Genomic DNA, 22,996 nt, shown 5'->3' on the forward strand with positions numbered 1-22,996 from the left:
TTCTTAACATTCAACATTTTGGTCAATTAAGCAGCTGGGTATAAGAATTTGTCAGGTAAGCATGAGGGACTGTTGAGTCTATTGTGGAAGGAAAGGATGATTCAACAGAATCTTTCACTAATTAATTGCTGATGCAGAGATAAGCCAGCTGGCAGAAGAACTGTCCCTTGCTCTTACTCTTCATCCTCAGTTGCCTAAGCAGCAAATGAGTCTCCTGTACTAGGCTTTCCTATATCAAGTTGAGAAGTAATGTGGCTAGCATCTCGACTTTATCAGGAAGGCTATATCACGTGTTGCAGCAACAACTCTATCTCAGAAGCATTGGATGCATAACATTGCCTATGGTTATTAATGTAACTAGTCCTCAATTTCTATGCCCATTTACAACAGGTAACATCAGCAAATTCAGCCAATTTGCAATCCAAATGCCAATCAAGCAGGTGAAAGACGCCCTCTTAACAAAGAGAGAGCATAGAAGTTGTTGCTGAAAAGGATTGAGCTCAGTGAAATGCATGGGGACACCAACACCTGCAAATTCCCTTCCAAGCCACAGGCCATCTTGACTTGGAACTATGGGCAAGATTTTACGGCCTCGCTTGTCCCGAAACCATAAAATCCCATCTGAGGTCAACGGATCTTTCCATGGTCCACCTTTCGCCCACTCTGATTCCCATGGTGGATGGGGCAGTAAAATTCCAGCCTATATCATCATTCCTTCACGATTGCAGAGTCAAAATCCTGTAGCTCGCTTCCTAACAGTACCGTGGATATATCTATACTACATGGATTGCAGCGGTTCAAGATAGTGGCTCATCACCACCTTCTCAAGGGCAATTAGGCATGAGCAATGAATGCTCATCAGGCCAGTGATGCCTATGTCTTGTGAAAAAATAAAGAAAAACAGCCTACTTCTTTCTCCTACCTTCTATATGCCCTATTAGCTCATTATTCCCTAATCAATGAATATGAAGGCCAACAAGAAAGCAAACCAAATAAAACTGTTCAGATCACATGCACATTGTGCATTTTAGAGCTTAATTAAATTATCCTAACGCAATCACTTTGAGTCGGTCTCTGTACTTGTTGTCTTACTCCAATATTCCTGCAAAGTGTTTTTCTAGTCATAGGAGCTTGCTGTAAGGGGGTTGACTGGCCTCTAATCCTCCATGGAGGATACTTTAGATAATTGCGGTATGAAACTTTGAGCAGAGTGTTTACCCTTCTGCATTGTCCCTGAAAGCTTCAAACTATGACCCTTACACTTCATTCTGTGCTGTTCATGTATAGAACAACTGAGGAGATACAAAACTCCAGAGCCATGATGCCAGCAGTCTGATCTTCCAGCAGAGCAATCATGAAAGTCTCCATGATTGTGCACCCCACTACAGTGTTCACAGAAATAATCATTTACTCTGTAATTGACTGCATGGTCCAAATGCCTTGCTGGATGATTCCTGCGATACACCACTATTCACTGCATGCCAATTTGAAAAAGCCACATTTATATCAACTCTCTGTTTCTATCTGTTAACCAATCATCTATCCATGCTAAAATATTACTCTCAACTCTATGAGCCCTTATCTTCCTATTAACCATTTGCGTGGCGCCTTTTGGAAATCCAGGTATACAATATCTACTGGTTCCTCTTTATCTATCCCACTAGTTACAACCTCAAAAACTCTAATAAATTTGTCAAACAGGATTTCCCTTCAGTAAAACCATGACTTGTTTTAATCATATTATACTTTTCTAATTGCATTGTTAAGACTTCATTAACTTCAACTTCAATAACATAAATTTTCCACCAATTGATATTAGACCAACTGGTTCCTTTAAGACAGAAATTAGGAGAATTTTTTTTTGTCAGAGCTCGTGAGTATCTGAAACTCTCTTCCTCAAAAGGCAGTGGAAGCAGAGTCTGAATATTTTTAAGGCTGAGCTACATAGATTCTTGATGAACAAGGGAGTGAAAGGTTATCAGGGGTAAGCGGGAATGTGGGGTTGACGTTAAAATGAGATCAGCCTTGATCTTATTGAATGGTGGAGCAAGTTTGAGGCTGAAGGCCTACTCCTGCTCCTAATTTGTATGTTTGTATGTCGTTCATTATTTTTCTCTCCCTCCTTTCTGGAGAAGTAGTGTAACATTTACCAACTTCCAATCTAATGGAACCATTCCCAAATCTAAGAAATTTTGGAAAATCATAGCCAACACACTCACTATTTCTGCAGCTATCTTTTACACTAATGTGCAGGCCATCGAGTCCTGGGGATGTGTCAGATTTTAGTTTCTTAAACTTCTCCAAAACTTTATCTCTGCTAATAATTTCTGTAATTTCCTCACTCTTTTTAGGTCCCGGGTTACTGTTTATTTCTGATATGAAACTAGTGTCTTTGACTGTGAAGGAAGTCAAAAAATATTTGTTCAGTGCCTGTGCTATTTTCTTATTCCCCATGATAATTTCCCCTGTTTCTGAGGGACCAATGATTAGCTTAGCTACTCTTTTTATATGCTTATAAAATATATATATAACCTGTGTTTATAATTTTGGTTACTTAATACTTATTCTATTTTCCCGCTTTTCTCAACTTCTTGGACAAACTTTCCGGGTTTCTAAATCACTCCCAATCCTCAGTCTTGTTATTTATTATTTTGCAACAGTTTAAACTTCTCTTAGTCTAATACTATCTTTTACTTCTTGAATGAGTCAAGGATGGATGCAAAGTTTTTTTTATTTTTCAATGGAATGTATTTTTGTTGAACATGTTTTATTGTTTCTTTAAATGTTTCCCAGTGTTCATTTATCTCCTTATCTTTTAGACTGTTTACCCAATTAACCTTAGCCAGTTCTCCACTCATACCTATGTAATTGGCTTTGTTAAAGTTTAAGATTCTTGTTTGCATTTGGAGTTTGTAACTTTCAAAGTTAACACGGAATTCAGTGATATTATATTCACTATTACCCAGTAGATCTTTTACCACGACATCACTAAATAACCCTGCTTCAATACACAATACAAGATAGATTTATCTCTAGTTGCAACCTATTGCTCCAAGAATCTGTGACTAAAATATTCTACACAGTCATCTTCGAGACCACTCTTGCCAATGTGATTGTTCTTGTCTGTATGAAAATTAAAGTCCCCCACAATTATTACATTTCCTGTGTTATAAGTTCCAATAATTTCTTGTTTCATACTCTGCCCAACAATATAGCTATTGTCCCAGCAGTTTTTTCTGACTCCTGCTAACATAATGTGGCGATGCCAGTGTTGGACTGGAGTGGGCGCAGTAAGAAGTCTCACAACACCCAGGTTTAAGTCCAACTGGTTTATTTGGAATCATGAGCTTTCGGAGCGCTGCTCCTTCATCACCGGAGCAGCGCTCTGAAAGCTCGTGATTCCAAATAAATGTTAGACTTTAACCTATCAACTCTCTGTTTCTATCTGTTAACCAATCCTTGATAGGTTAACCTATCAACCTGTGAGACTTCTTACCTTGCTAACATAGTTACCTCTCCAACCCCCGCCTGCACATCTTGGGTGAGGGGATGGGCAGTTAAAGTTTTCCGCGAAATGTTTGTCCAGTAGTACCACAGCCAGCAATTGCCAATTGTAATGTTACACATGTTATAGAGTCTTCATGCATGATAGAGTGGGATATAAAAAAGGAGTGGTGGTAGCACGAATGGTTAAAGAATCAATTCCAATTGTGAGAAGGGATGATATACTAAGCAGGTCAACAAACTTTTATGAGGTTTTATGAGTTGAGCTTAGAAATAAAAAAGGGGCAGTCACACCACTGGGAGTATACTACAGACCCTCAAATAGTGAAAGGGAGATAGAAGAATAAATATGTTGGCAAATTTCTGCCTGTAGGAACAATAGGGCAATAATAGTAAGAGACTTTAACTCCCCCAATATCAACAATATAAGGGGCACTGAGGGAGAAAAATTCATGCAGTGTGTCCAAGAAATTTTTTCAACCAATTTGTGACAAACCCAACAAGAGGAGATAGAATTTTAGACCTAGCTTTGGGGAACAAAGAAGGGCAAGTTGAAGAAGTGACAGTTGGTGACCATATCAGAGATAGTGATCACAATTCAGATTGATTTAGCACTGTGATGGAAAAGGACAGAGATAAAGTAGGAATAAAAGTTTTGAACTGGGATAAGGCAAATGTTGTAGGACTGAGAAGGGGCTTGGCTGAGGTGGACTGGACAGCACTCCTAGAGGATCAATCAGCAGAAAAGCAGTGGGAAGCAGTGAAAAGTGAGATCCTAAATGTATAAAGTAGACATGTCCCCTCCAAAAATAATAATAGTACTGCCATATCCAGAGCTCCCTGGTTGTCTAGAGGAATACATGGGAAGGCCAAACAATAAAAGAAAGCGTACAATAGACTCAAAGAACTAAGCACTGCAGAGAGCCTAGATGAATATAAGAAGTGCAGGGATGAAGTAAAAAAGTAAATCAGGAAATCAAAGTGAGGGCATGAAAAAAGATTTGCAAGTAAACAAAACCCAAATGGTATATTAATGGTAAAAGGTTAGGTAAGGAAAAATTGGGACCTATCAGAGATAAATAAGTGAACTTGTGTGTAGATGCAGAGGCTGTGGGAAGGGTTTGAAAAGAATATTTTCTCTCCATGTTGACAAAGGAAAGGGATGATGCAGATATAGTAGTCCAAGAGGAACACTGTGAGATATTGGACAGGATAATCATAAAGAGAGAGGAAGTATTCAAAGGGTTGGGATCCTTGGAAGTTGATAAGTCATCAGGGCCAGGTGGATTGTTTCCAATCCTTGCTAGATGCGGGAGAGTTTCCGGAGGACGAGAGAAATGCAAACATAGTTCAATTGTTTAAAAAAGGATTGAAGGAAATGCCAAAAAATCATAGGCCAATTAGTCTTACATTGGTGGTGGGCTAATTAGTAGAATCGATCCTGAGAGATAGGATTAAATGTCTTATAGAAAGGCCTGGACTAGTCAGGGATGGTCAGCATGGATTTATTAAAGGAAAGTTTTGCCTCACAAAGGGACAAGAATGGTTGATGAAGGTAGTGCAGTGGATGTTATGTACATAGATTTTAACAAGGTGTTTAACAAGGTCCCACGTGGCAAATTTGTCATAAAAGTAAAAGCCCATGAGATACAGGGCAATGTGGCAAACTGGATTAAAAAATTGACTTAATAGCAGAAAACAAAGAGTAATGGTCGATGGATGCCCTTGCGAATGGAAAGTTGTTCTAAGTGGTGTTCCACGGGGCTTGCTGTTGGAACCCTTACTGTTTGTGTTATATATTAACAATTTGGACGTGAATGTGGGGGGCACGATTGGGAAATTTGCAGATGACACAAAGATTGGTCAAATAGCGGATAGTGTAAAGGATAGCTATAATCTCCATAATGATATAGATGGGTTGGTGGAGTGGACGGTAAAGTGGCAGATGGAATTTACCACAGGGAAGTGTGAGGTTGTACATTTATGGAGGTCAAACAGTTATAGAGAGTACACAATAAATGAGAATATACTAAGATGGATAGATGAGTGCGACATCTTGGCGTACAAGTACACAAGTCCCTAAAGGCAGCAGTTCAAGTCGATAAGGTTGTAAAGAAGGCATATGGAATGCTCTCCTTCATGGGAAGAGTTATACAATATAAAAGTAAGGGTATAATGTTGGAATTGTATAAAACACTGGTGAGGCCGCAACTGGAGTATTGTGTGCAGTTCTGGTCACCACATTACAGGAAAAACGTAATTGCTCTGGAGAGAGTGCAGAGGAGGTTTGCAAGAATGTTGTCAGGGCTAGAAAAGTGTAGTTGTGAGGAGAGATTGGATAAGTTGGGTTATTTTCCTTGGAACAAAGAAGGCTGAGAGGTGATGTGATTAAGGTGTGCAAACTTATGAGGGGAAAAGATAGAGTGGACAGGATAAAATTGTTTCCTTTGGCAGAAAGTTCAAGAACCAGGGGACATAGATTCAAGATAAGTGGCAGAAGATATAGAGGAAACTTGAGGAAGAATGTTTTTATGCAGAGATAATGGGTGCCTGGAATTCACTGCCCCTGTTGGTGGTGGAGCAGAGAGCCTAAATTATTTTACAAAGTACCTGAATCTGCACCTTATGTTCTGTAAGCTATAGGGCTATGGGCCAGGTGCAGGAAGGTGGAATTAGAAATGGCACCTGGGTGCCTCCTTTTATGCTGTAACTTCTATAGTTCTACATTTCTTAAAATATGTCGTATTCCTTGAAAGCTGCACAGTCTGTAATAGTTGACCTCAAATAGCAAGTAGTATATTTAATATCATCAGTAAGTGTTTGAAACTTGATTATTGCTGAAAAAGTCAAATGTCAAACATGATAGATGGCATCTATTCCCCAACAATTCACTTTCCCATTTTTTTTCCAGATGGATACACTACAGATGACATTGAGTTCTACTGGCGTGGTGGTACTCGAGCAGTGACTGGAGTGGAGAAGATTGAGTTGCCACAGTTTTCTATTGTCGATTATCACCTAATTTCCAAGAATGTTGTTTTCTCTACAGGTACCTAACAATGTATATACTATGTATGTGTGAACAAAAGATTCCAATGCTACACGCATTGTCACAGCCCACAAAGCTTTTCCCAACCCACCATTACTGAATATATCTTCCGGGTCTTCCAATCATGGCTGTGGGAGAAATGCATAGCACAGCGTCTTCCGTCTAATTTAGTTATTCCTATCTGGTTGGGGAGCAGTCAGGTGATCAGGGGGGTAGTCAGGTCTGATGAGAGAGGAATCAGGTCAGAAGGTAACTGGCCTCCTTCCCTCACAATCCCCACCTCAGAAATGCAGTGAGGTGACTAAAGTTAAGGGACTAAAATTAATTTAGCAACTCTTTTTGGTTTGTACAATGTTACAATCCCAACTGCTGTTATATTGGAAAGGTAAGATCCCAGAATGAAACTGGCCTCACAGTGCCAGGGTCCAAGGTTCAATTCCAGCGTTGAGAGACTGTCTGTGTGGAGTTTGCACATTCTCCCCATGTCTGCGTGGGTTTCCTCCGGGTGCTCCGATTTCCTCCCACAATCCAAAAATGTGCAGGTCAGGTCGTTTGGCCATGCTAAATTGCCCCTTAGTGTCCCAAGATGTGTAGGTTAGGGGGATTAGCAGTGTAAATACATACGCTTACAAGGATAGGGCCTGGGTAAGATAAAAACAAGGTGTGTCTGTGTAGACTCGATGGGCCAAATGGCCTCCTTCTGCACTGTAGAGATTCTATGATCGACCTTAACTTTTTTTTAGAAACTGTGGAGGAAAGTTACTGAATGAATTCACAGTTACTGAAATTTTAATACAAATAATAAAGTATTTATTCAAGCAAGAAAAGTGAACAATATTACACCAGACAAAAAAGTTGGTAAGATGTATACCCAAACAAACAAGTGAAGAGTCACCACTAGCTTGATTCCTGAGCATTCACTTGATGCTTGTCTTACTCTATCGTTCCCAGAGACAACCAAAAACTGCACTCTAAATTCACTGTTTCTTCAACTGCAAAGCAAACAAATGAGTTCCCTAAATTCGGTCTTCCTCTGCTAAACTGATCACTAGGTTGAGTCCTATTGCTGATTACTCAGTTAATTACTGTCTCACTAACCTTGCAGCTTATCTTAGAGTGATTAATCCCCCTCCCCCCAACTTCTCTCTCTGACACACTGAACTTAGCCTCTCTCAACTGTTGTCTTTTCTGCCTCTGTGTCACTGGATCCCTGTTGTGAGGACCATAAGACATAGGAGCAGAATTAGGCCATTCAGCCCTCGAGTTTGCTTCGCCATTTAGTCATGGCTGATATTTTTCTCATCCCCATTCTCCTGCCTTTTCCGTATAGCCCCTGCTCCCCTTATCAATCAAGAACCTATCTATCTCTATCTTAAAGACACTCAATGACCTGGCCTCCACAGCCTTCTGCGGCAAAGAGTTCCACAGATTCACCACTCTCTGGCTGAAGAAATTCCTCCTCATCTCTGTTTTAAATGATCGTCCCTTTAGCCCGAGGTTGTGCTCTCTGGTTCTAGTTTTTCCTACTCATGGAAACATCCTTTCCACGTCCACTCTAACCAGGCCTCGCAACAAGGTACTCCAATGAGTACAGACCCAGAGTCCTCAACCATTCCTCATACGACAAGCTCTTCATTCCAAGGATCACTCTTGTGAATCTCCTCTGGACCCTTTCCAAGGCCAGCACATCCTTCCTTAGATATGGGGCCCAAAACTGCTCACAATACTCCAATTGGGTCTGACCAGAGCCCTATACTGCCTCAGAAGTATATCACTGCTCTTCTATTCTAAGGAGATAGGAATAGGGGAGTGTGGGTGAAGATGGTGGGCTTGGTGGTAGTGTGACTGGATTAGTAATGTAGAGGCCCATGCAAATGCTGTAGGGACATATAAAACCCATCTGGTTCACTAATGTCAATAAGGGAAGGAAACCTGCCATCTTTACCCACTCTGGCCTACATGTGGCTCCAGACCCACAGTAATTTGATTGACTCTTAACTGCCCTCTGAAATGGCCTAGCAAGCCACTCAGTTCAAAGGCAATGAGAGATGGTCAACAAATGCTGGCCTCACCAACAATGCCCTCATTCCATGAAAGAATAAAGAGAAAAAAAACAAACTACCGAACATCAACCAAACAGCCCTCCTCAGTACAAACATATTCTTTATCTCTACAAACAGTTTATATTTTTATACTCAAGAACTGGTCTGGAACTTTAGCTTCCAAGGTCTGATCTCAAGGAAAGAAAGATATCAAATACACAAAACTGAGTGCTGGTATTCCCCACCCAATCTTAAAATATCTAAGATCAGGGCATTTCTCATGGACTTGATGGTGAAGTCTTGATTCATGCTGGCTGAAATATGTATATATATGTATATAAATGTTATCTACTCTTTCAGGCATGGAAACTAGCTTTATATCTTCTCCAGTTTATCGTTTTCTCAACATTGTAAAATAATTTGAAGCAATATCCAGTCATTTTATCTCCAAAACTTTCCTGTCCAAATTAATCTTGCATGAATGCAATTCTAGGGCACTGTTCGGCAATTCATTATTGAGCCTCAGCACGAATTGTAACTTGTCTGAGAACCACATTTTCTGGAACAAACATTCAATCAGAGATCATTCAAACTTGCAATTATTCATTTTCCCTCTTCCCACCCTCTACTTACTCTATCCAGTGGGATGGAATCCTGAAATATGGAGCAGGTGGATAGATTAACAGGTGTGGTAATACTTTAACATTTATTCCCCAGCATAGAGTTGGCTTTAAATTACTATCTACAATATTAGCTGAAACTTGACATGGATAGGCTGCATAGGGCAGGGGCAGGTTTTTTTGTCAGGAAATCTGGAAGTCTGAACAAAGAACAATACAGCACAGGAACAGGCCCTTCGGCCCTCCAAGCCCGCGCCACTCCCTGGTCCAAACTAGACCACTCTTTTGTATCCCTCCATTCCCACTCCGTTCATGTGGAACAAAGAACAATACAGCACAGGAACAGGCCAGGAGTTTCCCTGCATGCCGTGGAATAGACTGTGTCCTGTTCTAGTACTGGCCTCATGCGCATCCACAAATTTATTCACTGTTCCATCAACAATCATGCCTTCAACTGCCTCTACCAAAAGCTCTGCAATTCCCTCCCTAAACCTGTCCGCTTCCCTACCTTTTGCTCCTCCTTTAAGACTTCCCTTAAAACATACCACTTTGACCAAGTTTCTAGTCATCCATCCTAATATCTAATTTTGTGGCTTGGTGTCAGATTTTGTTTTATAAGGCTTCTCTGGAGCACCTTGGAACATTCAACTTCATTGAAAACACTATGTAAATATAACTTGTTGTTCCTTAATCCTCTTCCTTCAGGTACCATGCCCTAAGAGGGCATTGGCAACTATGGACTTCCATTGGATTGGTACATGATTATACTTGACAAAGTATTGACTTCTGCAGTATGGCTGGCCAGGAAACTCTCCTGTTCTTACTGCCCACCACCGGGCATATTGGAAGGATTTCCAGTCAATCTGCTTAGCCACATTATGAATGCATGTTCCATGGCCATCAAGTCCTGAAGTGGGACTTGAACCCAGAGTGATGCTGTTGCAGCACTAAATTCTAGCCTCAGATGTTGCTATAAAATGTTGGAGCTTCTGTCTTGAGGTTTTTCACCTTACCCAATGAGAATATTAACTTTTGGATTGTTGTTCAGGCAATATTTCTGCTAAAAAAAATTAAACAGACCATGTGCAACAATCAAATTTTAATGGGAACCATGCACTCTGGTATTCACCATTTGTCGAAATACTTGATGAATAATGTGGTTTACAATTTGTAAAGCTATAAGAGCATCAAAGAGTTAGAAATGTGTGTTATTTTTTGCTTGTCAGCAATCACATGCAATACATCAGACTTAATATTCAATTCACTGCCAGAACTTAAAATATTTGTATAATGTTGCTTTCCAGGTTCTTACCCCAGGCTTTCCCTCAGTTTCAAGCTTAAAAGAAATATTGGTTACTTCATTCTGCAAACATACATGCCCTCCATCTTGATCACCATCCTCTCATGGGTCTCTTTCTGGATCAATTATGATGCATCTGCTGCACGAGTTGCTTTAGGTATGTCTTTTTAAGTATCTCCAAGCTACCATACTTACTGTTACAACCTACAATTTCTTTTGTTCCTCTGCACAATATATTTCACTCAGGGAATAATTTTGAAAAGAAATAATTAAGATCTCTAAATATGCAAACCGCAATCTGGAAACATGGATAACTTACCACTGGCTGAACCTAAAGACCATTTATTTCTGTAGGATCACTATGCCCAACACGGATCTTAAAATGTTCTCGAATTAACTCTTGTATTGACAACTTGCCGTGAAGTATATCTATTTTGCATTCTAAAACTGAGATGGAATGTTTAAACATTTTAACTACCTCGTGAGAATTTTTCACAGATGCAAGGTTAAGTTATTTTAGAGTATCTTTTCAATTGGGGATCTCTGCCAGGTAGTTTCCTGATTGAGGTAGGGATTTTCTGGGACCCCTGTGGCAGGTTTTCAAGCAGTGAAGGTGGCCGCCATTAAACACCAGTAGGATCTTCCAGTCCCACCAGAGTCAGTGGCCATTTGCGGTGCTTGCCAGCCACTATGCTGGGGAACTTGCTACGGGGGTCACCCTTAGTGGGACTAAAAAATCCCACTGGTGGGAAAGGCTGGGAAATCCCATTCTCAACCACTCGTGTTATTTGTGATCATCACATGTTATTAAAGAACATGGTCAGAAAATACAAGATTTCTACTGCCTAAATGCTATACAGTACTTTCATACTTTATAGTCAGGTTTCAGGATACTCTGACAGCTTAATCTTTTCAACATATCAGTGGCTCTGTGAGTCTTGTACTACTTAAGGTGGACAAGAAAAATAATGGTTTGCCCAGGACTTAATCCAGTTTTCTGATGCAAATCAGGAACTTCCCAAGGCAGAAGAAAAACTTTTTAAAATGTTACAGTTCCCAATTAGAACCACTCCAATTAGAGAAGGTAATCAGTTGCATCGAAGGCCAATTGACATGTTCAAGTTTGACCTCTCTATAAGGGTCTCAACAGGCATGAATTCCCACTATGCCAACTTTGGGTGTAACCTACTCTGTGCAAGAATTAGAAGATCATGCAGAGTTCTTCATTCTTGTAAATTGTTATTGATGTTGCCAGATCTTGAGGGTGTTGGCTATGAGGAGAGGTTGAATAAACTAGGATTGTTTTCATTGGAAAGATGGAGGCTGAGGGGAGACCTGATAGAGATCTACAAAATTATGAGAGGCATAGACAGGGTGGATAGTCAAAAGGCTTTTTCCAAGGGTGGAAGTGTCAATTACAAGGGGGCACAGGTTCAAGGTGAGAGAGGGAAAATTTAAGGCAGATATGCGGGGGAAGTTTTTCACACAGAATGTGGTGGGTGTCTGGAACGTGCTGCCAGAGGAGATGGTGGAAGCAGGCACATTAGCAACATTTAAGAGGCATCTGGATGGGTACATGAATAGGGAGGGAGTAGAGGGATACAGACCGAGTAAGGGTAGAAAGTTTTTTTTAGTTTAGTTAGGGCATCATGATCAGCACAGGCTTGGAGGGCCGAAGGGCTTATTCCTGTGCTGTACCTTTCTTTGTTCCTTGGTCTTTATTCATTTTGATTTAGGCACAAAAAACATGGGGTGGGAGTTTCCGCCCCCCCCCCCACCTCTCTTTGCAATGAAAGAGGCATCCTGCCATTGGAGATCTTTGGTTCCCACTACTGTCAACAGGGTTTCCCATTGTTCGCACCCACCACTGCCGTAGCGAGGGGTTGTCATCAGTGTTACCAGAAGATCCTGCAGAATGGCCAGAAAATCCCGCCCATAATCAATCACAGAATTGTTACAACACAGAAGGATGCCATTCAGCCCATCATGATAGACTACTGATTAGTTTTTAATGAAAGTATTGGAAAAGTTGGAATGCAGTGTAAGCTATTTCAATACAGTCCTTGAAAACAAATGTTGTTTATCGTTTTATTTTTGTAGCATTGTAAATGATAATATCTAATATGAAAATGCTAATAAATAAATATTGATGACCATAATTACATAATCCTTTACAGGTATTACTACGGTACTTACAATGACTACAATCAACACCCATCTGCGAGAGACCCTTCCAAAGATCCCCTATGTTAAAGCTATTGATATGTACTTGATGTGTTGCTTTGTGTTTGTATTCTTGGCCCTACTGGAGTATGCCCTGGTTAACTACATATTTTTTGGAAGAGGGCCACAGCGTCAAAAGAAGATTGCAGAGAAAGCAGCAAAAGCCAACAACGAGAAGATAAGAGCAGAAGCCAAGGTAGTTTTTTCAAAAGAGCATTTTAGGCTGAAGCATTTCAGAGGGCTTTTGATTCATGCATTGGCTGGAATACTTACTAGGTGACTTCATCAATATTTTCCTAGCTGTTACAAAGGGAGGAACGAAGAAAATTATATAATAGTATTAGTTCTGTTCTACCTTCCTGCAGTCATTCTCAATTGAACATTTGCTGAAGAGTAAATAAAATAATTCCATGGCCAAGCATTTCTTTGTCATCTATCGATTGAAAACATAATCCTTACATGTCAGACCATCTTAATAGTGTGTGGTAATGCCAGTGAATTTTAAGGAGAGATGGTTAGGTTCTGTCTTGTTGGACAATGTCATTGCCCAGCACCTGCGTAGCACAAATATTCTCTGCCACTTATCAGCCCAAACCTGAGTATTATCCAGGTCTTATTGCATACAAGCATGGACTGCTTTAGTATCTGAGAAGCTGCCAGTCATACTGAACACCAAAATCTTCAGCAAGCATCTCCATCTCTGACCTATGTTACAGGAAAAGATTGTCCTCCTTTGTGTAATTAGGACATACATAGGCAATTCTCCACTTTGTCAGGTAGTTGCCAGTGTTGTAGTTCTATTGGAATAGCTTGGCTATGAACACAGTTAGTTCTGGAGTACAGTTTTTTCGTGCTACAGCTGACATGTTGTCTGAGCCCGCCTTTGTCCTGGTCAGTGTCTTCAGCCTTAAAAATGTGGAATGAATCAAATTGATTGAAGATTGGCTGGCTGATGCTGGGAACCCCATAAGGAGGCCAAAATGTATCATCCGCTTGGCACTTCTAACTGTAGATGATTGCAAATGCTTCAGCCTTGTTTGATACGCTGGGCTCCCTCTTCATTGAGGATATGAGTGTTTGTGGAGCCACTTGCTCCATTTAGTTGTTTAACTGCCAACCACTATTCATAACTGAACCTGGCAGGTATGCAGAGCTTTGATTTGATCTGCTTTGTTCTGTCTATTGCATGCCGCTTCTGCTGTTTAAATTGGAGTTGACCCATTGGGTTGATAATAGTAAAGTGTGGGATTTGCTAGACCATTAGGAGCAGGTTTTAGTAACATATCCTGCTGCTACTGATGGCCCCCAGCTAAATAAACACAAAGAAAACACTAATTGGCCTTACTAAAATCTGCCTATCTCTGCTAGTGTCTCCTTTTCTCTCTTTTGCTCTTTTCCTTCTCTGTCTGCTTTTCTGTCTGAATTTGTCTATCTTCTCACTTTCTGTCTCTTGTAGAGTGCACCTTGTTAACCTAGTTGCATGACAAGTAGAACGATTAGTTCGGGGAGTTTTAACGGATGGGAGGAGGTGGGTTTTAGTTAAATTCCCTAATCATGCCATTGGATAGGTGGAGGGGCAGGTAGTATTGAGGAGGTGGGGAGGCTGCAGAAAGATTTAGACAGTTTAGGAGAGTGGTCCAAGAAGTGGCTGATGAAATTCAACGTGGGCAAGTGCGAGGTCTTGCACTTTGGAAAAAAGAATAGAGGCATGGACTATTTTCTAAACGGTGACAAAATTCATAATGCTAAAGTGCAAAGGGACTTGGGAGTCCTAGTCCAGGATTCTCTAAAGGTAAACTTGCAGGTTGAGTCCGTAATTAAGAAAGCAAATGTAATGTTGTCATTTATCTCAAGAGGCTTGGAATACAAAAGCAGGGATGTACTTCTGAGGCTTTATAAAGCACTGGTTAGGCCCCATTTGGAGTACTGTGAGCAATTTTGGGCCCCACACCTCAGGAAGGACATACTGGCACTGGAGCGGGCCCAGCGGAGATTCACACGGATGATCCCAGGAATGGTAGGCCTGACATACGATGAACGTCTGAGGATCGTGGGATTGTATTCATTGGAGTTTAGGAGGTTGAGGGGAGATCTAATAGAAACTTACAAGATAATGAATGGCTTAGATAGGATGGACGTAGGGAAGTTGTTTCCATTAGCAGGGGAGACTAGGACGCGGGGGCACAGCCTTAGAATAAAAGGGAGTCACTTTAGAACAGAGATGAGGAGAAATTTCTTCAGCCAGAGAGTGGTAGGTCTGTGGAATTCATTGCCACAGAGGGCTGTGGAGGCCGAGACGTTAAGCGTCTTCAAGACAGAAATGGATAAATTCTTGATTTCTCGAGGAATTAAGGGCTATGGGGAGAGAGCGGGTAAATGGAGTTGAAATCAACCATGATTGAATGGTGGAGTGGACTCGATGGGCCGAATGGCCTTACTTCCGCTCCTATGTCTTATGGTCTTATGGATCATGATTCTGAAATCATCTCATCCACATCCTCGTTTTCCCAGGCAGGTTTGCAGGCAAGCAGGGAACTCCCTTGGAAATGTTGGATATGTAATTGGCATATGCAAATAGATCATTAACTGTTGGTTTAACCAACCATTCAAGCTTTAACAGCCAGTGCAACTATTTCCTAAGCTGTCAACAACTCTCAGAGTCAACTGGATGAGTGTACAGCTGGGAATGCTTCTTCGGTGAAATTCACAGGCTGCAAAAGCTTTGAGCACTGAAACTGAAGAGCTCCAGCCACGCCATGGTGAGAGGCTGGTGCTTTCACCACCTCTTCTGAGAGTGTGCTTTCACTACTTAACAGGTGGAATTTCAACTTCTTGGCAGTCAGTTCAGCTGTCTGGTAGGACATCAATAATATGATAAAACTGGTTCCCATCCAAGATTACCATTAAGTCACATCATATGAGATTGCTTGAAATATCATGTGAGATTCCTTAAAATATTAAGTTTGGAGCCTACATTCACCCAATTCAAAAACTTTGTGCAATTTCAGGTAAGTTTTTTGTTTTGAAAAATGTTTGAAATTCTGTTTCCTTATCTCATAGAATTGTTCTTTTTCATTTTTAGATGGATCCACATGAAAATATTCTGTTGAGCACACTTGAAATTAAGAATGAAATGAGTGCTGCTGAGATCACAATGGGTATCACTGATCCCAGAAGCACCATGATGCCATACGACAGCTCCGGCATTCAGTATAGAAAGGCAGGATTGTCCAGGCACAACTTTGGAAGGAGCGCCTTGGAAAGGCATGTGGCCCAAAAGAAGAGTAGGCTACGGAGGCGTGCATCCCAGCTGAAAATTAACATCCCTGATTTGACTGATGTGAATGCCATTGATAAATGGTCACGGATGATATTTCCCCTTGTTTTTGGATTCTTCAATGTGATCTACTGGCTGTATTATGTGAATTAAGCTGAAGAATGTGCACAGACAGTGTCTTTCCACACATTATTTGTTTTGCAACAAGGTGGAACCATCGTTTTGAAACTGAGATTGTTCAGGACAAATTTTGCATGCACTTTAACTCCTTAATGGCTGGCTCTATTTGTACTCTTCATTGTGTAATTTATGTTAATTGAAACTCCTTTTCCTGTGTTTGTAGTTCCATCTCTCACACTTAATTCCGGATGTCACTTTTTATCTTGCTTTAAATTTATGCAGCGGACCAGTCTACACTGATATCATTCAAAACCTATATTAGTTTAAAAGATTTGAAATAGAATGGATCACTTGATGATGACATTTAGTTGTAATATTTAATTTAAGAACAAAAGTCCCTTCTCTGAATTTTCAGTAAATGATTATGTAGGAACTTTAATAATGTTTTATAACCATGTTAAGCATCTTCAAGACACAGTTCTAGTTTATCAAAACAGCCTTCATTCTAAAGGCTGAGAAGCAACAAGGCATGCAGATGATTAAGAGCTGTTATTAACATAAACAAAATAATATAACCATTCCAACTGAAATCACCATGATCCAAAGTTTAAGACCTGCAAAATAATTTTAGAACTAAAATTGCAGTGCCACGTTTGCTTCCTATAGATCTTGTAAAATTACATCAAATCCAAACCCCACGGCTTTTTGGCATTTGCATATACGTTACAGTGTTTCAAGTGACAGTATCAATCATGTTAAAAATCATGCACCTAGCATTTGTGGAAATTATGTCATTAACACATTTATAATAACATGGAATTATTTTTCTTCATTGACTGTGAATAGGGTGAAGAGCTGATCCCACTCATCTATCATGTGCACTAAAGAACAAATAATAGTACATTTCAAAGCTACACAAGTTATGTCTGATTGATAAATTTTAAATGTTGCAATCTTTTTGGAACTGATTGATTATTTGCTAGATCTTAACATAGGTATCCTCATTGTGATAGCCTATAGCTGTCCCAGTCTTTGTCCAATATAAAAACAAGTGCCCTTCATAAACAGGAGTCAAGAAAAAGAGGAATGCACTGTTTCACGCATTTCCTCATGCAACTTGTTTCAACATTTAGATGTGTAGGTGTCTACTCTGATGATCAAAGAAAGAAACATTGAGGAATCTTAGTAGCCCAGAGATATTCTCTATTCCTGCCAGAAACATTTAGCAGGATTTTCCTGTCCTAAGGTAGTGGCCAGGAGGGGCCAGAGAGATAGAGGAGAGCTGCACTTGAACGGTTCTGCAATGTAGTTCCACCATTGGGGAGGTTACCCATGGCGGGACTAGATGTGGATCGGCTGCTTGCCAAATAGAGGTAGCCAGCCAATTTTAATCATTAAAGTTCCTATTATGGGCAGTTTTCCCAGGCCTCATCCCAGAGGGAAGCTGCTAGCTTCATGGACGTGACCTCCCTCGTGCTGTCCAGGAGACCATTGGAGCTGGAGGTATGACCCCAAAAAGAGGGCCATGGGCCGGGAAGTCTGCACCAATGGGCCATCCAGAGGAACCTGCCTGCTTGGTCCGCTGATTTTAAATTTTTTACTTACCTCTTCAAGGGAGCCTCGAATTTGAAGTGCACTGTTGATCCCCAACCTGCCGCAGCAGCATTCACTTCTTTCAGTAGGGCTGCTGAAGATTCAGAGCTGCCAGTCCTCTGATTGGGCCAGTAGCATCTACATCCTTAATTCAACAGTGACACCAGAAGTTGCTAATTAGTAGGCCTCTTCCAGTGATGAGCTGGTCCCACTGCTGGCAGTGTGGACTGAGAATTCCATTTAGCCCCAAAGTCAGGGTCCCAAGCCAGTAGTAAAATCCAGTCCAATGCCTCTTCAGAATATTTTGGATAAATGGGAACCAACAGGTGTGCTATACTTGGATTTCCAAAAGGCATTTGATAAGGTACCATATCAAAAGCCTCTACACAAGTTAAGAGCACATGGTTTAGGGGGTAACATATGAGCATGGATAAAGGATCGGGTGGCTAACAGGAAGCAGAGATTAAAGATAAGTGGGTATTCTCCAGATTGGCAAGCTGTAACTAGTGGAGTGCCACAAGGGTTGGTGCTGAGTCCTCAACTATTTACAATCTATAGGAATTACTTGGATGAAGGGAGTAAATGCTTAGTATCTAAATTTGCCTGTAACACCAAGATAAATAGGAAAGTAAATTGTCAAGAGGAGATAGGGAGTGTGTAAAAGGAAATTGACAGGTTAAGGGAGTGGGCAAAAATTTGGCAGATGGAGTATAAGGTGAGTAAATGTGAACTTGTTCACTTTGGCAGGAAGAATAGAAAAATGTTATACTAAAAGGAGAATTTCTGCAGAACTCAGTGGTAAGAGGGATCTAGATGTCCTGGTACATGAATCACATACAGTTAGTATGCAGATGCAGCAAGTGATTAGGGTGGCAAAATAAATGTTGGTGTTTATTGCAAGAAAAATTGCAATATAAAAGTAGGGAAGTTTTACTGCAGCTGTACAGAGGAAAGCACTGTTCCACACATTTATTCATGCAACTCAGTGGAAACATTTTGATCTGTAGGTATCGACCCTGATGATCAATGGTTCGACATCTGCAGTAATGTATGCAATTTTGGTCTCCCTTATTTCTTTATACACAGTTCGGAGGAATTTCACTGGGATGAAGGGGTTATCTTATGAGGTAAGGTTGAATAGGTTAGGCCTATACCCAATGAAGTTTAGAAGAGTGAAAGGTAATCTGATTGAATCTTATGAGATCCTGAGAGGACTTGATAGAGTGGATACTCAGAGAGCGTTTCCTCTTGTGGGAGAGACTAAAACTAGATGACATAGTTTAAAAACAAGTAGTCTCCCTTTTAAGACAGTGATGATGAGAACCTTTTTCCCCAAAGCGTAATTGATGAGTGGAATTCTCTTCCCCAGAAAGTAATGGAGGCTGGGACTTCAAATTTATTTAAGACAGAGTTAGACAGATTTTTGTTCAGCAAGGGAGTTAAGGGGTATGGAAGGCAGACAGGAATGTGGAGCTGAAACCACAACGAGATCAGACATGATCTTAATGGATGTTGGAGCAGGCTCAAAGGGCCAAATGGCCTACCCCTGTTCCTTTGTTCCTAGGATCACATCAACCTCATATTTAAGTGATTAGCGATGGACCAAAGCATCTATGTTTTTCATTGTGTTATTAACACACCTTTTGTATGTTTTCCTAAGTAACATGTGATGTCTCTAATTTATCTATGATCACCATTTCCCTTTCCTCCTAAGTAGATCTATGGAACCTGGTAAGCATAATTGCAAAATAAATTATGACAAAGGGAAAATATCTTTAGGGCAAAGATGAACATTAAATATTTTAAGTTGTTTACAGTTAATACATCCTTCAATGTAATATTCCTATTATGGAACAAATGTAAAGGGGACAGTTTCAGTTCAGTTTCATGCATTTTTATAAATTTTAGGTATGCCTTCAATATAGATTTAAAAAAGGAATGTGTTAATTTTTGATTTTGTGTTGGAAAGTTTGAGTTATAAATAGTAAATACAGTGAGTCCTATGTGGGCACTGTTGGTGTATGAGAGCAGTATCAAAAATTTTAATTAGTAAGATAAATGGTGCTGAAAAGAATGTTACCCAGTAAACTTACAGTTTTTAATAGTTAAAAATATTTTGTCCAAGCAGAAGGATTCATCCCATGCTATTAAGCCTAGGTTTAGATCTAATCTAAATAAATAGAACGAAGATATCTCAGATACTGAGAATGAAAATTTGTTTTGCAGGACGAAATGGTGTACAATGCACCTATCTTTTCTCCCTCGTGACTAAATTTGGAATCCAGCGAGACAGATGATAACGGTAACCATTTCTGTATAAGGACATAGAATAGTGCAGGTAGCGCACTCTGCGCTTGAATTTCAATCACCTGTTGGAATGAGGTCAGGATTGGGCACGTGTTGAAAATAATGTTCCTGAAGGACGTGTCAATATCCCCATGCCTGCAGAAAACGCCGAGCAGTGAGTGGGAAGTGAACCAACAACTTGCTTGCCTCCAACTAACTGCCCATTAAGCTCCTTTAGGATCCTATTAACAGGTTGAGGAGGGCCAAAAGGCAATTTCAAAGCATAGATTGAGAAAACCAAACAGTTCAGTTCATGTTAGTGCACAGCTGCCGGGTGCAAAATTGGGAGCCATTGAGTCATGTTTCAGCAAAACAAAATCTTTTGGAAAATATGGATTATATTCACAAAGTGGGTCTAGTACCTTTTCACTGGCCCTCTGATTTCCTGCCACCTCCATTCTGCGGGGTTGTGGCAAGCCTAGTTATGGCTGCCATTTGCCTTTGAGGTTTGAATGTCTTTCTTTTGCTGATATCATAGATTGGTTACTGTGCAGAAGGAGACCATTACGGACCTTCTGCCTATGCCGGCTCTGTAAGAGTAACTCAGTCCCCACTCCCTTGCTCTTTCCCCTTAGCCTTAGAGGTTTTAATAATCTTCCAGTAAAATAAGTCTCGTATACATCTATAGAGCAGACAGATTAAAAAGAATGCACTATACAAATATGAGCCTTGGCCACATTAAGTTTTAGAAATAAGTTGGGGAAGTGTAAGTTAGTTCCTAACGAGTACACATCGATAAAACAGACGAAGTTAAAAAAGTACTAAATAATGATGAATGTTGGCCACATTAAGTTTTCATTCTTATCAGTGTTTCTTGTTTCTGCATGGAGCCAGCTATTCAGGTGTTATGTGTCTTGATGAAGCTTCTGAACACATTAATGCAATTACTCTGATTGTAATGTGTTTCACAACAGTCTGTAAATATATATAGTTGTGCAGGTAGTGGTATGCATTTTTAGTTATAGTGCAGATTCATGCAATATTTTGATTTGGTTTCGATACTTTATAAATGTTTACATAAGGAATGCTTTGTTTGTACTTTTCTTAGGAATTATCAGGATTAAAAATGAATTGGGTATAGGTAACTACTAACAGGTCTTCAAGTGTATAAGGAGAGCCATAAACAGATATAAGATGAAACATTTTGGTACTTTTGAGACAGCCATGGACTTGAAGTATATGGCAGTATTTTTCTTGAATTTAGGAGGTGTGCGCACAACACAATTCTGAATTTTGCACTCAGTAAACTCAGTATGCTTCGAACACAAATAAAGTAAACCCAGCAGCTAAAATTGCACGCTAAGTAAGCACTGATGAGGCAAAAATGTGTACTATGCTAGTACCATTGTGGAAAACTACATTACATGCTAATAAGTTGCATATATTTTGAATGCGACACAAATTGTAGTCATTGCAAATGTTAGTTTATAAAAAATATGAAAGCACACTCTCCATTTAAAGTGGAATACTTCACAATCTAATTAATTAAGTTTAAAATTCTTCATAATAAATACCAAGATGTTCCATTTTTGTGAGTTATTTTGTTAACTAAAGCTAAAAGAATTTACTACTGAAATATGGTTTGAGAATTTAAAATTGGTATTTGATAGTCCTACCTGATTCACATTTCTGGAGTGTCACTCTGAATGCAGTTAAACTTCTTTAAACTGTGACATTTACCTCCTATATTATTCACAATTTAGCAGATAGATTTGTTCTTTGTGTCAGATGCTGCCTAATTCAGACATGTCTCCAGTTTGTACATAGCTACTTTGCCATACTGTTAGATGGGTCAAGTGTACTAAATAACTGGCTACGGCGATGATATCATGTGACAAATCTACTGCAATCATAATGGTTTAATTTTTTTTTTAAAAGAAAAGTTCCTTTATATACTATTTTGAAAGAGGACTTGATTTTTTTTTCAAAGTATGTGATGAGAAAAGTAGTAAATGAGGTATTTCAGCTTTCTATCTAGTAGGCAGTACAGTTAGAATTAGGCATCATAAATATTAGAAACAATAATTAGTTTGACAATACTTCATCAGCGCCAAAACATTATGATAACGTGCACTAATACAGGTGTCAACATTTTGACTGGTCACTAAACTAATCCCTGAACAATTATGGAACATTTTTACAGAGATTATTATATTGGGTAGTCATCGAGGAGGAAGGGAGATACGTGTGTTTTAGACCTGGGCCTTATTTAAGGTAGCTGGAATCTGTATGAAGAATGGAACTGATAAGTTTACTTCACTTGCATCATTTTACACGGATCTAGTACAATAAATCCATTCCATTGTTACCCTTAAATAAGTCAATGGTTTTGATGACCCTAGGTATGCTTTTGTATTAAGACGGCAACAACAATTTGCATTTATTTGCACCCTTAACATAATAAAGTGTCCAAGGTGCATTTTCAAGCAAAGGTTTGACACCAAACCACATAGCTTTAGCTAAAGAGATGTTAGGCTGGGTAACCAAAAGATTGGTCAAAGAATATATTTTGAGGAGCATCATTAAATAAGAGAACTGTGGTAGAAAAGTGGAGAGAATTAGGGATTTCAGAGTTTGGGGCCTTGACAACTGAAGACATGGCCGCCAATAGTGAAGCAACTAAAATCAGAGATGCTCAGGATACCTGAATTAGAGATATTTGTGAGTGTAAGACTAGTGTGATAGAGACAGGAATGGGGAAAGGTCATTGAGGTATTTGAAAACTAGGATGAGAATTTTCACATTGAGATATTGCTTAACCAGGAGCAAAAGTTGGTTAGCGAGCACAGAAAGATGAGTGAACTTGGTGTAAGTTGAGTTTTGCATGACCTCAAGTTTGCGGAAGATAGAACTAGTTAAGCCAGCTCGGAGTTCATGAGAATTGTCAAGTCTAGAGGTAACAGAGGCATGGATGAGGGATTT

At 39.9% G+C, this 22,996-nt stretch overlaps 1 protein-coding gene across 3 annotated transcripts in view; it reads left to right on the top strand.

Moving 5' to 3' along the window:
* The window catches only part of LOC144505467 (gamma-aminobutyric acid receptor subunit beta-2), a 240,101-nt gene extending 223,933 nt beyond the window's left edge, over nt 1-16,168 (top strand). The window contains exons 6-10 of one of the 3 annotated variants that reach the window (XM_078231577.1): nt 6,416-6,553; nt 10,520-10,672; nt 12,693-12,934; nt 13,389-13,397; nt 15,821-16,168. In XM_078231577.1, coding sequence (XP_078087703.1) covers nt 6,416-6,553; nt 10,520-10,672; nt 12,693-12,934; nt 13,389-13,397; nt 15,821-16,168 — 890 coding nt within the window. Of the gene's footprint in view, nt 1-6,415; nt 6,554-10,519; nt 10,673-12,692; nt 12,938-13,045; nt 13,076-13,388; nt 13,398-15,820 lie in introns of all 3 variants that reach the window. The other 2 variants (XM_078231576.1, XM_078231575.1) reach the window with 2 other exon arrangements.
* Nucleotides 16,169-22,996: the final 6,828 nt, after the last annotated feature.

This window comes from Mustelus asterias, chromosome 16 (assembly GCF_964213995.1).
Source record: "Mustelus asterias chromosome 16, sMusAst1.hap1.1, whole genome shotgun sequence".
Classification (NCBI taxonomy): Eukaryota; Metazoa; Chordata; class Chondrichthyes; order Carcharhiniformes; family Triakidae; genus Mustelus; species Mustelus asterias.